The sequence below is a fragment of the Ursus arctos genome, unplaced genomic scaffold (assembly GCF_023065955.2).
Source record: "Ursus arctos isolate Adak ecotype North America unplaced genomic scaffold, UrsArc2.0 scaffold_8, whole genome shotgun sequence".
NCBI lineage: Eukaryota > Metazoa > Chordata > Mammalia > Carnivora > Ursidae > Ursus > Ursus arctos.
The window spans coordinates 41,108,181-41,122,347 of NW_026623100.1; the positions used below are offsets into that span (position 1 = coordinate 41,108,181).

The window sequence follows — 14,167 nt, forward strand, 5'->3', positions numbered from 1 at the left end:
CTTTGCTGCAGTTCAGAAATCACAGTGGGAATAGCTACCACTGAACTAGCATTCCTATGTCAAGAGGAAAAATGAGATCCCCAGGTGGCATGGGCCTAGTGTCAGCACTTAATTGCCAAAGACAAGACAGGCATAGTTACCATAAGAGACAGTAAAGTCAGAGCGGTAATCAAAATAATTTGACTCAAGAGACCCATGGTGTTGTCTACTTGATCATGGTGTCCCTAGGAAAAAAACTACATGAGCATTAATTCCTACTTGATCAGTATAAGTAGGTCAGATCTAGGTCAAGTGAACAGAAGTATAATTTGACTCAAGAAAATAGTGTCATGGCCCCATAATCAATTCCCAGACTGGAGCCAGTTACAGATCCAGAAACATTTAAATGAAAGGTCAGATTCCCTTGAGGAAAGACGAAGCTACGCTGTCAAAATGTATATCTTACTCTCTCCCCTAGCTTTTCCCAAAGAGACAAACAGCTATTTACCAAGGTGACTATGCATTGGGGAAAGTGATGTAATCAGTTTTGGGGGCTTACTGGAAATTGACTTGGAAGTGACACTAATTCCTGCAGATCCAGAACATCAGTAGATTAGGGGCTCATGGTGAGTGATGGAGTTTTAGCTCAGGTCCATTTCATAGTGGGTCTAGTGGGTCCATTGGGTCCATGGCCCCATCCCGTAGTTATGTTCCTAGTTCCAGAATACATAATTAATGGGAAGAGACATATTCAATGACTGGAAGAATCCTCATTTTGGAATAATTCTGCCTTTCCAATCACAAAGAAAATAACTTACTGTCTTCTCCAGAAAAGATAAAATTTTGTCTTTTGTCTGTGGGGCATTTGTTCTTGTTAAGGACCTACACTAGTGGTGCCCTTTATTTCACAGTAATAATGGTATCACAGGAAGCATTCTATGGGGAAACTTAAAGAAATATATCTCACATTACAATGTATTATGGGAACAAAACCAGGAATTATGTAATAATCTATTTATGCAAAAATAAGAGCTCATATTCAACCAAAATTAATACTTATATACATCAAATCATTAAATATAATATATTTTTGCTAGAGAAATATCAGGTCTTTTTAAAAATACGTATTAACTTCTTGTTATGCATAAACACTTTGGGGAAATTAAAACTGCCTCCACTTGTCAAGAAAATGAAATGAAGGGTAATACTTGATCAGAATGGAAATTTATAAGTTGTTTCTATAACCCATTTCTTCCTTAGAGTTAATATTAATAAAAGAACTGTAAATGCTACCTTCTTTGAAATGTGAATAAAATGTTCAGCCAAGGGAGTATTTTACAAATCCTGAGGTATTATTTATATATTAGTGTGTCTGGTACCCAAACTAAATTACAGCTCAGACAAGGGACTGAAAGGTCAGGTTTATTATTCACTTTAGTAAAAATGTAACCACAACACTTGTTTCTACATCAGGGAGTATTATAACCATCATTATAACTAATAATAACAATGAAAATAATACAGCCACAATGTATTTTGCATTTTTCAGTAGACAGTAGGGCTTATGGCTAATAATCATTTATATTTACACTGAAGCTTTTTATGGAGGAGTTCAGAGTGGTTTTCGAATAGTAGCTCATTAATCATTTCAACAAGTTAGTTGGAAAGTTATTATCCCAGTTCAATAGATGGAAAAATTATATCACAGAAAGGTCAGATACATATTTACTTGTCCAATATTACAGAAGTAAAGTGAGTCAGTTTCAAATCTCTCAGACCTTTTTTTCACCCCTTGATCTAACCACTGGACCAATGCAATTTTGGTCCATACTATGGTTTGACCATCAACCTAAAGTACTTTAAGGCTGACCTCTCTGTTATTACTTTTACAGACCTATAAACACAGAAGAAAATAACAATTTTTCATCTGTGGAGATCATACTAAAAAAGACTCAGACACAATTAATTTCTACTTCTATTTCTTTAAGTCTTATTAGAAATATTTAACAATGTTGGTGTCAATTTAAAATTGTATATCAAAACCTTAATAGTGAAATGCATCATAATTAAATTTATGTCGAAACAAACAAGCAATATTTTCAGGGCTTCATTTGAACATAAACACATTTAACAGGAGTTACTTGAAGGAAACAAGAAATCAACTTTTAATAATTCCTATCCTCGCAAATAATTAGATCACTAGGAAAAAACGAAAGAACCAATGTTTCAGTAAATGTGATCTGAGAGAGGAGGGAGGGACTAAAAACAAGCACAGAATTTAAACTCAGACTGTTTCTTGTTTGTTTGTTTTAAAAAATCAGTGTAATTTCAATGCTTTATCTGATGATATTTAATTTTAAAAGATAGCGAAGCAAAACTGTTATCCTTTAAAATGAAAATATGCCATGAATATGAATTAAATAGAACTCATTTTCTAAAATAAAATAATTTCAGATATTTTTCCTCTTTGTCTATATTATTTGCTACTCCAAAATTAATGTCTATATAGTTTTGCACTACCCTTGAAATAGACCCAAAAGTGAAATCAGTTCACAACCCTACACATTTCTTTTTGGAAGTATATATTTGCTTATGAGATCCTAAAAGAGTGAGTTTTCTTAAACAAATCCATCTATATTCACGTTAGCTTGTCTGCTTTGAATATTTAAATATACTGTAATTTTTTTTTTTAGTTTTTAAACTCAATGGGATTTGAAAATTTCAACTACTGAAATATTAAGTAAAAATGACAATTACAAATTTATAAAGGAAATTTTGTTTTAAGATTATGGTTACTTTCTTTACCTTAAATTTTTCTTTTAAAACCAATGTGATAAAAGTGTGTAATGTAATTTTCTTTTACTGGAAGAATTGACATTAAAAAAAAGAAAAGAAAAAGATGACACTTCTTGCTAGGTTTAATAATTATAACTTTACCCTTCTGAGGACTGAGAATTCAGTAAATATATAAAAGACTAAATAAAGGAGAGAACAGAACTTCCCGAGAGATGGTGGTATGGACATCTAAAAACTCAGAAAACAATCATGATAAATGACAGAGGAAACAAAATTATGCTGATGTCTTTAAATTTTTTAATGTCTCCCCCAAATATTTACTTTTGAGGCAATTCATGTGAATTGGACAAGTACTAAAGAACAGGGTCTACTGAAAAGTTTAATATATATTACTTTAATACCTGTGTGCAATAGACATCTTAGCATTTTAGAAATATTTATGTGGGATATATGGGTGTTTAATTGCACATACAATTATATTTCAAATTTATTTTTGTATATGAAGAATAGCATTTATATAATATTAAAATATAAAGATCTCATTGCCCTGTACAAATAATAATGCTAAATATCATAATCTTATTTAGTTATGCATGGGTTTACTACTTCTCTGATATCCAGGCATCAGTTTTTGTTCAATGTTTCCCTTTTAGTCAAACTTATTAATAATTTTTGGACAAGATTTTTTCTAATTTTTAAAAAATATTCTCACCATTACTTTAACCATTCATTAATGCATATCAGCTTTACTGTCCTTTCACTCCCAAACCTAGGTTTACATATTATAAGATTTGACTTAAAGTCAAACATCTTACTCTTAAAAAACAATCTTCCCACATCTACATTTGTTTAAACCTTAATTTATCTTGACAATGAAAGCATTATTTTTTGAACTATTTAGCAGGAGTATGAATCATACCGTTTGCATATATTGAGGAGTTTTCAGCATATTAAAGCAGTTTATTAAAAAGCTAGTGATTTTGATACCATAGGAAATAGTGTGCTTTTTCTCAACTTTCTTTAATTTACAGCTAAATTTTTAATGGCTTATGGAGTCCCTAAGGAAAATACCCTCATAATTTCTCTTTCATTTTAAGAATATTGAGATTTTATTTAATTGACCTGATAAATGATACTTCTTTTGGTACTATAAAAACCAATTTTAATTATTAAAACATATTCAACATCACTTTCATGCTTTTCACTGATCCAAAGACATACTAATATTTCAAAACTCCCACTGTCTGATGACATAACAGGTTGCCAGTGTTTCACTTTATGATTTAGTGATTCATGAAACTCTAGAGACATGAGAATTCTAATGAGTCACCAAGTCCCCAATGCTAATATTACCGAGCAACTTTCAATGCATAAAGCTATCTATAAATGTAATTCCTGAGAACTAGGATGAGTAGAATTTATTCAATACAGAAAAGTCTCAAGAAAAAAAAAATTCTGAAATGATATGAAGATTACTGGGGTGTGTCAAAAGCTATACATTCCTAAGACCATAACATAGTCTGACTTTTCAATTTGGAATCTTACTAAAATTATGTCCATGACATGCAATGCAAACTTATTTTTAAAAAAGTAATTGAACCCCTTATCATCAGTTCAAAATCTTTCCTAAATTAACCATGTCAGGCTTTCTTGGAAGCTGTCACTCTTCACCACTACCATTTGCAGATTCTAATGAAAACTCTACTCACAAATAGATTTTAATTGAATCAAATTCAGACAATAGATTAAAAAAATCTGTCATATTTTAAATGCTTTCAAAATATCTAGTTACTTGCCAGAATTTAAAGATATATAAATTTGTATGTGTGCTTGCATGTATGCATACATGCGCATGCTTGTGTATTATGTATTTTCCCCTCAAGCATAAAGAAATTATAATGTTCCTCACCTGAACATGACAATTTTTATTAACTCAAGAAGTTCTTTCTTTTCTCACTGACTGAATATAAATAACTCATTTTTTTCTCCATATCCCATCTTGCCCTTTTAGTCCTGGGAATGACCGCAGAGAGTTTACAAAGTTTACTAGTCGGAGGAATGCTTTGAGTTGGGATATATTGTACTCGTTGCATATACTCATTTAGTGATGGGTCACAGAGAAAGGAAGCGGCTAGCCCAAAGTCCACCAGAAATGGCAATGAGGAGTTTACATTTTGTTTTTTGAAAAAGAAGAACATTAAGACTATCTAAACATGAAATACTAAAAATTCTAGAGAGGTTTAAACATTTATCTTAAGAAGTACGTTCCCTGACTAATTCTGATAATTATAACCCAAGATTCTTTCATGAATATTTCAAATGTCCAAAACAGACAGGAACTTTAATGGAAATATATTTCTCTCTCCATGTATATGAACACATACACATACATACATACAAACACACACATTTACCACACATAAATATACTTTATGTGAATTTACAAACTAGAGGTTCAGTTATAACATTTCAACATAACACAGCAGTAGTAAGCCACCAAAATGAAGTTTATTTTCTATAGTTTTGTATTGGTAAAGTATAAGTTAAACTCAAGAGTACTGGGCCTGCTTCACTTAGAAATCCTCTTTGAACACATCACACTTTTTAGTTCTTGGAAATTCATTTAGTATACTTTAAAATGCCAATTTCTAAAATGTAAAAAGAAGTTAATAATCCCTCTTAAGTCAATAGTTAGGATCTGACATAATACATTAAATAAACTGTTAGAAATGGTCTATACCACCCACTGCACAGCACTGAAAGAAATCATGTAAGCCCAATTACAATTATTATATTTATATTTTACTTGATTTTGAAGAATTGTTAACTAAACTATCAAATATTTGGAAAATATATATCTAATGTCACCTATACTCCCATTTTCTTAATGGCCCTCTTAGCATTATGGGATCATTAAACTTTATATTTCAATTAGTTAACTTTTAAAATACTTTGGATGGAGGATTTCTTAAGAGACCACTTTCATTTATTCTTTCATTTTAAGGTTTTACCAATTCCATTTTATTTTTTAATTCACAAGACAAACTTGAAGTGTTCTCTCCTCTCCCATATTTACAATGACTAGTTTTATAAAAGTCCTTGCTATTTTCAGTTGATACAACATATCCTAGAAAAACCAGGTGTTCAAAATTTTGTTCTGTATAAATTTTAAGTAAAATTTTGGTAGGCAGATAAAGTAACTTCATAATTCTTATAATAATTTTTAGCAAGATAATGCAAAATTTCACAAACTATTTTCAAAAGTATGTATTGCAATTTTCTCTCTTTTTTTTTTTTTTTGCAATTTTCTCTTTTAATAACACTTTACTAAGCTTTAGGCAAAGCTGTATCCTTTTAGCTTTACATTCTTTCTGAGCACATATTGAGGACAGACAAATTAAATGATTCAGTTCAACCAAGCACCCTGCTCCACTCACGGTATGATGATTGAGATGTATATATCTATTAGAATCGTGCCATATATCATATTAATTATTCACAACTATCCACTCTATTCTTCTTTTATAGATATAAGAGATTTTTACTGCCTAAGGTATTATAATATTCTCCTTCAAAGTATTAGCATAGAATGTGCATGAGAAATTTTCAAAATTAAAACTTATAAAGAATAAAGCCAAAGTGATTCACTTACTGAATGCTGTATTTGTGTGTTAGCTCATAGACACCATTCTAATTAGAGGTCTTAATATTTTTATTTTCTTCTTAAAAGAAATAGACAAAATGAATATTTTGACTATATTTAGATCATGATAACTAAATATAACATTTGTATAAGTGGAATTTTCAATTTAATGCAGTTTTTTTTCAAGGCACTATCTTAGAAAATTAGCATTTAGTGCTAAGTTTTCTAGTTAAATATTTATGGCTTTATTGGGTAGAGTTTGGTGTTTTAATTAAAAAAAAAACCTACCTCACAAAATTGTATTATAAATACATTAATGATTTTTTATTTTTCTAAGCTACTGATATGTGAGGTTTATAAAAACACCAGACTAAAACTCAGCTTACCCCTACAGTCTTAAAAAAATCATAAACTTGGACAAATTGCTCCTCTCTCTTGGCTTCATTTTGTACAGAAATTTTCTCAACAGGAGAAATTTTACTCCATGGTCACAAAGACATAAGGGGAAGTTATGGTTGTCATCATAATTTCTAATAATTTGCTTTTTCTCATTTCTTATATCCACCTATACCTGTAATAGATTGAACATCCTGTCAAAAAGGGGAGTGGTTGCTGCAATGTTCTTATGCATTTGTGTTTCAAAACAAGTTAACATTCATTCAAATGTAGCTTTATTGGACCCCTTGAGTTAATGATCTTAAATGTATAGCCTACCATTTTCCACTTGTTAGGGCATGGAGAGTTTGATCTACTTCAGCAAGGCTGCCATTTCAACTCTTCATTACAATATTTAATTAAATTCTTCATTATTTAATGTCTTAACACCACATTCATTGCCAACAATGCCATTGCAATTTCATGACCATAAACTGCCCTCTCCATCATAACATTTATAATATCAAAATGTGTTTTGAAACATGTTTTTATGGAATAAAACATGATTTTATTTTGTTCCTATCATGGTAAAGCCTAGGGTCTTTGAAAGAATAATCTCTGGAACTGAAGATCTCTGGAAAAGTTTTAGAACCACTATACTCAAGACCTAGTTCTTTAGGAATCTTCCTTCTTTCTTGGTGATTATTATAAATAAAAATCACCTTTTGACTGCAAAAGTTAAGAGAAAATGAATGAATGGACCTGGATTTTCCTTTCCTTTTTATATTATTAGCCTTAAAGAGTATCTCAAAATATAAAGAGAACCTAGAATAAAACAAGATGAACTTGTTTTACTAATACTCATATATATTATCTAAATATCAACCTGCAATAAAAGCCTCAAGCCTTGTTAAGACTTTCATATAAAATCTTTTATTCTCTTTAATTTTTAAGATCAATTGCTCATACAGGTTTCTTTTAGGGATTTATTATCTGGGATTACTTTTCTTATTTTCAATTGTATACAAAAAGGAGAAAATGAACTCTGTGAAGAATAGCTCAGTATTCCAAATTCTACTGGGTTGGAGAATATTTCAAACTCAATGCCTTGTCCGAAAACATTCTCATTAGCATCTGCCTTTAGGACTATAGAAAGACTGGGTATATATTATCAAAGAGCAAATTATTTTTTCCAACTATTATAACTAGTAATAAAAGGAAAAATACACATTCGATACTCATGGAAACTTTCCTTAAAAAACTAATCATCTAAAATTAGGTATTAAGACAACATACTGCCAGAACTTTCTTTCTCCATTACTTTATTCCAGCAACAAGGCCTTGGCAGTCACAGTCTTTGTACTTTTTGATCAACTTTACCAAGCAAAGAACAATTTGCATCCAGTACTACTTATCAACTGGTTGGAAATCTGTGACTATTTTCTACTCCTAAGCATGTTACTGTAAGTGATCTTTAAAATTAAATAATCAGAAACTGGATCCAAATGTATCCTCATGAAAATGAAAATAATGTAACATGGAATGCCTCCATTTGAAGCTAATGTTACAGAAAGGGAAAATACCCAGAACTCAAATCTCTCTCTCTTTATTTATAAATATTTGCATCACTTAGTTTTGGATAAGTTTAATAAGAATACACATTATTTCTTTTGGGGATGACAGCAACATTGATAAACAGTCCCTGTTATGCCTGTCATTATGTTATTGCTAAATCATCCACAATATCATGACCTGATTTTAGTTACCAGGGACATAGCCAAAACATGGAATTTAAGTATCATTCTGATTACATACAAATAGCCAGCACTTAAGAAAACCTATGAAAAGTGATCTATGTCCAGTAATTAAAAAAAAAAAAAATGGAAGGAAGGAAGGAACCGAGGGAGGAAGGAAGGAAGGGAAGAAAGAACAAAGGAAGGAAAGAAGGAAGAAAGACATCTTTACAAGCCTAATACAATTACACAGTAGGCCTCTGACATTCTCTATGCTGGTATAATAACTAAATGGCAAGTAACACGGAAACAGTTATCCTTGTGAGATCCCTGTTGCATGCTTTAATTATAACTAAAAATTTACAACAAAATCAACCCTTGGGTAAATTGCTCTTTGGTTTAAATCTTCAATACCTCCTGGAATTTTGGTAAAATCACTTTGTTTTTAAATTAAGCTGGTCCCTCCTTCTTTACTCCATTACAGAAGTCAAACAACAAGAACCAGACATTAATTTTAGAATGAAAAGAGTTTTGTGTATATGTGTGTTTGTAAGTCCAACCCCTGTATACAAACTGTTAAAAAACAGATGTTTTAACATAGTGCTTTATTCCAACTTAATCTCATCCTTGCATGAACTTCCTTCAAGTTTCAACCATTAAAAACAAACAAACAAACAAAAAAACAGTCAATTTCCTGGTGGTTGTAATTTAATTAAGTAACCTTTCACACTGAGCAAAAACCCAAAAGCAAAAGGGTCATTAATCTTTCTAGTGATTAGAGACACCTCTAGAGCTTCAAACATTTACCTCTCCTTCCCCGCAGTAGAAATGCTTTTAGGAGGATCATGGTTCATACCTCGCATTCCCTGGAGCCAGAGATGGTATATGTGCAGGGCCCAGATCCATTAACGGATATATCCATGGTCTCAGAGTTTGTAGGCTTGTAGTCCACATAATACTCCTGTAAAGGGGAATTCATTTGTCTTTCAGACTCTCTGGTCTTTTTCCGCCGCCTCTTCATTAGAGAGTGTTGCTGAAGTTGTTTCATGCTTGCTGGGTAGCGTTTCCAAGACACATAGATTACCAACAGGATCATGGCCACCGAGAGGAACAGAGCCACACTCCCTGCAATAATTTTGTGAAATGAAACATGCTCATACTCTTGCTCTGTGCCAGGAATCTGAAACCCTGGGGAAGGGCTTGGTGTTTCAAGGGTGGGTTGGGTGGGGTCAGATTTGGAAAATGTAGGCTTAGGGATAATCAGAGGCTTCTGGGGCGTTTGGGGTACCAGGTGTGATTTTTCTGTGTTGACCACCTGAACTTCAGAGCAGATATTATATGTTTCCACTGCATCACTAACCTTTTCACCCTGGATATGCTTAGGTCCTGCACATATCATGGTGCTTTCCTTATTTCCTTTGAAATTCTTAAGCCAATAAAATAGAGGACAAATGCTCCGACTGCATTCCCACATATTTCCAGACAAAGTGATGGATATTAATGATATCCATGCATTGACAGTTTCCTGTGAGATGTTGGTAAGCTTGTTGGAATCCAAATTCAATTTTTGCAAATTGGGTAGACATTTAAATGTGCCCGGCTCAATTCCTTGGATGTCATTCCCTGATAAATCCAAGTTGTGTAAGGAACTCCAAGTCCATGTCAAGCCTTGGCTAATGGAGCGAATCCTGTTCCACTGTAAGTAAATTGAGCGAAGATTGAAGAGACGTGGAAAATGAGCAAAATTGATCTTGGAAAACTGATTGTGCTCCAAGTGGAGCTCCTTCAACTTCAAGAGGCCAGCAAAAGCATTTCGGGACAAGCTTCGAAGACGATTGTAACCCAAATCCAGAAAGTCAAGATTTCGACAGTCTTGAAAAACTCTTATCGGCACAGTCTTTAATGAGTTAGATCTCAAGTGCAAAATGATGAGTTTCCGAAGACCTTTAAATTGTTCCGATTGCAATGTCTGAAGTTTGTTGTAGGAGAGATCCAGATTGCGGAGATTGGGAACTGGGTGGAATGTTTTATTGTGCAGATAGGTAATTTTGTTGGAGCTTAGAATTAATTCTTTCAGTCTACGGATCCCTTGAAATGCATCTTCATCCACTGAGCTAATGTAATTATGGTCAAGATAAAGCCATATAAGCTGGTTAAGGCCGGCAAACTGATTGGATTTGAGTTTCTGAATGCTGTTGAACCTTAATGATAAGCCTTGTGACCCTCCAGAAATGTTCTCAGGGATATCTGCGAAAGCATGAGACTCACAGTACACAATTTTGCCATCACATCTGCAGTTCTTTGGGCAAGCTCTCTGAGCCCCCGTGAGCATAACAAGCAGCAGTGTAGGAAGTAGCACTAGCACCACACGCATGCCTCTCAGCTGCGTAATTAAACGGAAACCTACAATATTAAAAAGAAGACAAATGCACATTGTAAAGCTATTAACATAAATCACCACCAGCTTACTGATATCAGGGGCACGTCATCTAGTGTAGTAATGGGACAGTTGCTATAAGAACAATGTATTTAACATTTGAAGTCTTATTTTCTTCAGTGTTGCATGTTTGCTGTAATGAGGTCTCCTTCTTTCTTCCTTGATTTTCAAATCACCACAGTGCCATGGAACTAAAGAAAAGCGTCCTGAGTTTCATTGAGTTCATATGTTCATCAACACTGAAAAGCACACAGCCTGTCTTACCACTTAATGCCAACACCGTAATAACAACAATATTTGGCTAGTCACTCGGCTGAACATCAGTATCAAGAAGAAGAGTACCAAGTCTTCTGGTAATGGCAAAAATGTGACTTAGAAAACCCCTTACTTGTATATCTTTCTTAGTTGAGCAAACAGGCTTTGATTTGACAAAAGAGCTTCAGTAAGCTGTCAAGGTAACCCAAGTTTGCCCTGCCTGAAATTGTATCCTTATTGCATAATGGAATAACAATGCATGAGCTCTGAAAAAATGGCATTGGGACAGTATGGGCAGCCAATGAAGCATGGTATGAAGACTAATAACAGTGCAAGACACTCTCAATGTGTTAATAAGCATATATGCTCTCGGCATTCAGTAAGATCTGCCTACTGTGGCTCCCCTGCCCAGGGATACACCAGCTCAGAACCCTAACTACTGATAACGCAGAACAGTCCAAAGTTAAGATTGTCAAATTCTTATTAAATATTTGCATAAAATGCAAAATAATCTTGTGTAGTATTAGTTCTGCTGTTATTTTTAACATAGTTGCTTTTGCAAATTTGGGGGATAAACAAGGAGGGAAGCAGTAGACTACTACCCCCCCCCCCAATCCGGACCTGCTCAAATTTCTCACTGACTTTTTTTTTTCTCCCCTACCTCTATTAACTTCAGAAAACCTGCAAAGTTGCAATGTATTGGCACTTGTGCTGCATTTCCAAGTCATAGCCTGGTAAGGACTTCTTTCCTCTGTCAACAGATTTATTATTTCTTAGCGGTAGGGGGAAAAAAAAAACCTGTGTGCTGTAGTTTATTTCTCTTAAATATTTGCATTTCAACCAAGAAACAACCAGCCAAACCTCTAATCAAAAAACTCTCCTTCTTTTACTCAACCAGTTTTTTGTTTTGTTTTGTTTTGTTTTTAATTTGAAACCCGATCTTGCTCTCTGTCCTCTTGCCAACTACAATCTCATTGAAATACATTCCAGCTCTTCCAGACAGGAGAAAGGGGGGAAAAAGCCAGTCACACTTGAAAAAATAAGACTGGCAAATGACTGCTGGAAATTTGGAAGCTGTGTTCAGGATACAGCTTCAAAGATAAAACAAACCCTTGTGCGACCTCTGATAAAGTAACGACCCCACCCCTACACACACGCAGTAAAGTGTTAACAATCTCCCTGACAGCGACCAGAAATACAAGCGTGGTTAATATTATCAAGAAATAGAAGCAAACACAGTATTTATCCCATGCTCAATTCCCAAGCTGTAGAAACACATACAGAAGAGACAGTCTTAAAGATATTTCTCTAGAGTCTGTTTAAGTCCGTGTTATGCATTTACAGATTTAAAAAACACTACTAAAAGGAAAATGATCTAAAAATATAATAGCAACTATACTGAGTCAACTGGCAAACTCAGAGGCTGCTGCTTTTTGCCTGTTTCCCGTCTTTTATCAGCTAATGCCACGACTGAGAATAGGAAGCCAAGAGGATCAGCTTTGCTAAGAAGGAAACAACAAAAGTTCACTTACCCATCCTTTGTCATCCAAAAACGGATTCCCCCCTCTCTCAGCTTTCTTCTTATTTGGTCTCTCGTGCTGAAACCACCACCACCTTCATGACACAGTGCGGCTGTCATTCACACCATTCTGATCCCGCATGTGAGCTAGTAGCCCCATACAAACTTCCCCGGAGAGGACAGGCAAAAAATATATATACATATATGAAAAAAAAAAAAAAAATCAGCATGGGGTGGGATGGGGGGGGCAGGGAGAAGGAAGCCGTTGGGGGGGAGGGGGAGGGCCTCTAAGCTCTGAGGACCATTGTGTAATTCACCAGAGACCCATCAGCAGTAATTGGCAATCTGTGCAAAAAAGCTACAGCCCATTTCGAAGGTAACCAACTTCTCTGTAAAAAGAGAGGTAAAAAAAAAAAAAAAAGAAAAAAGAAAAGAAAATCTTCAGAATACCTGGCATTCCTTATTGTGCTGGCTTTTGCCATTCCCAGATAAAGCAATTCATCCTCTGGATTTTCAGTTCTTGAAGCAAGTAGGCCTCCTGTGCTGTATGAGACCCCAGTTTAAAAGCTATGCAGGCTAGGTTTATCCATTTAGCTGGTCAGGTTTAAAGTGTTTTGTAGCTGTGCTGAGAGGCAGCCCTTGTCTAATTCAGAAGGCTTTCCAGAGACTGATGATGCTCAGAGCTTGTTGGTGCTAATGCTTGAGTTTGTGATACACTGAGTGCCCTCCGCTGGAGAAAACAGATTGCACATTAAAGACGGGAACAAGTGAGCCTGTCAGTGGTGTGCAGCCTTCCCTCTCTCAGAAAGGGAAATTAAAGGCACAGGATCACTTTTTTTTTCTCTCCAATTATATATATATTATGAAAGCCTTATGACAAGGAATTCCATTTGGTGCTATCAAATATTAAGTAGAATACCAGCTCTCTAAATATTTTCCAATTAGCAGTTTTTAAAAGTTGCCTTGGCTTTTTTTTTTCCTGCACATATCACAGATTTATTCTCTTTTTTTCAACAGAAACAATTTGAGCTTTATTTTTGTTGTTGTCAGTTTATTTATTCAAATTTTTTTAAAGCAAACCACATAGAGAAACAATTGTACTTAAGGGAAAAATGTAAGTAGATAATTTATGAAGGTAGTCATTTTAAAAATTTTAGGTCTAATTTTTAAATTCCTAACTTCTGATAATTAAATACATTCTGTGATTTTGTACATCTTATTGTACAGTCTAGATCATTACTTTCTAAAAGTGTACATTCTTAGTCTTAAAGTAGTTATCTTTAATACTATATTAACCAAATGTGCAGGCATCTAAGAGAAACTAAATGTTACTTTGATAAGAGTATATTCCAGAGTATAATTGACATCCTTAGTGCAGTCACTGTATTTTAAAATCATCTACATTAATAATGCAAAATTTTTCTTATGTA

At 33.9% G+C, this 14,167-nt stretch overlaps 1 protein-coding gene across 1 annotated transcript; it reads right to left on the reverse strand.

Moving 5' to 3' along the window:
- Positions 1-7,765: 7,765 nt before the first annotated feature.
- Positions 7,766-13,432, reverse strand: LRRTM4 (leucine rich repeat transmembrane neuronal 4). The gene is made up of 2 exons (XM_026481903.4): positions 12,751-13,432; positions 7,766-10,929 (listed from the first exon to the last, which is right to left on the reverse strand). The coding sequence occupies exons 1-2, from the start codon at positions 12,752-12,754 to the stop codon at positions 9,377-9,379; spliced, it is 1,557 nt and encodes a 518-aa protein (XP_026337688.4). The 5' UTR covers positions 12,755-13,432; the 3' UTR covers positions 7,766-9,376.
- Between the last annotated feature and the right edge of the window lie 735 nt (positions 13,433-14,167).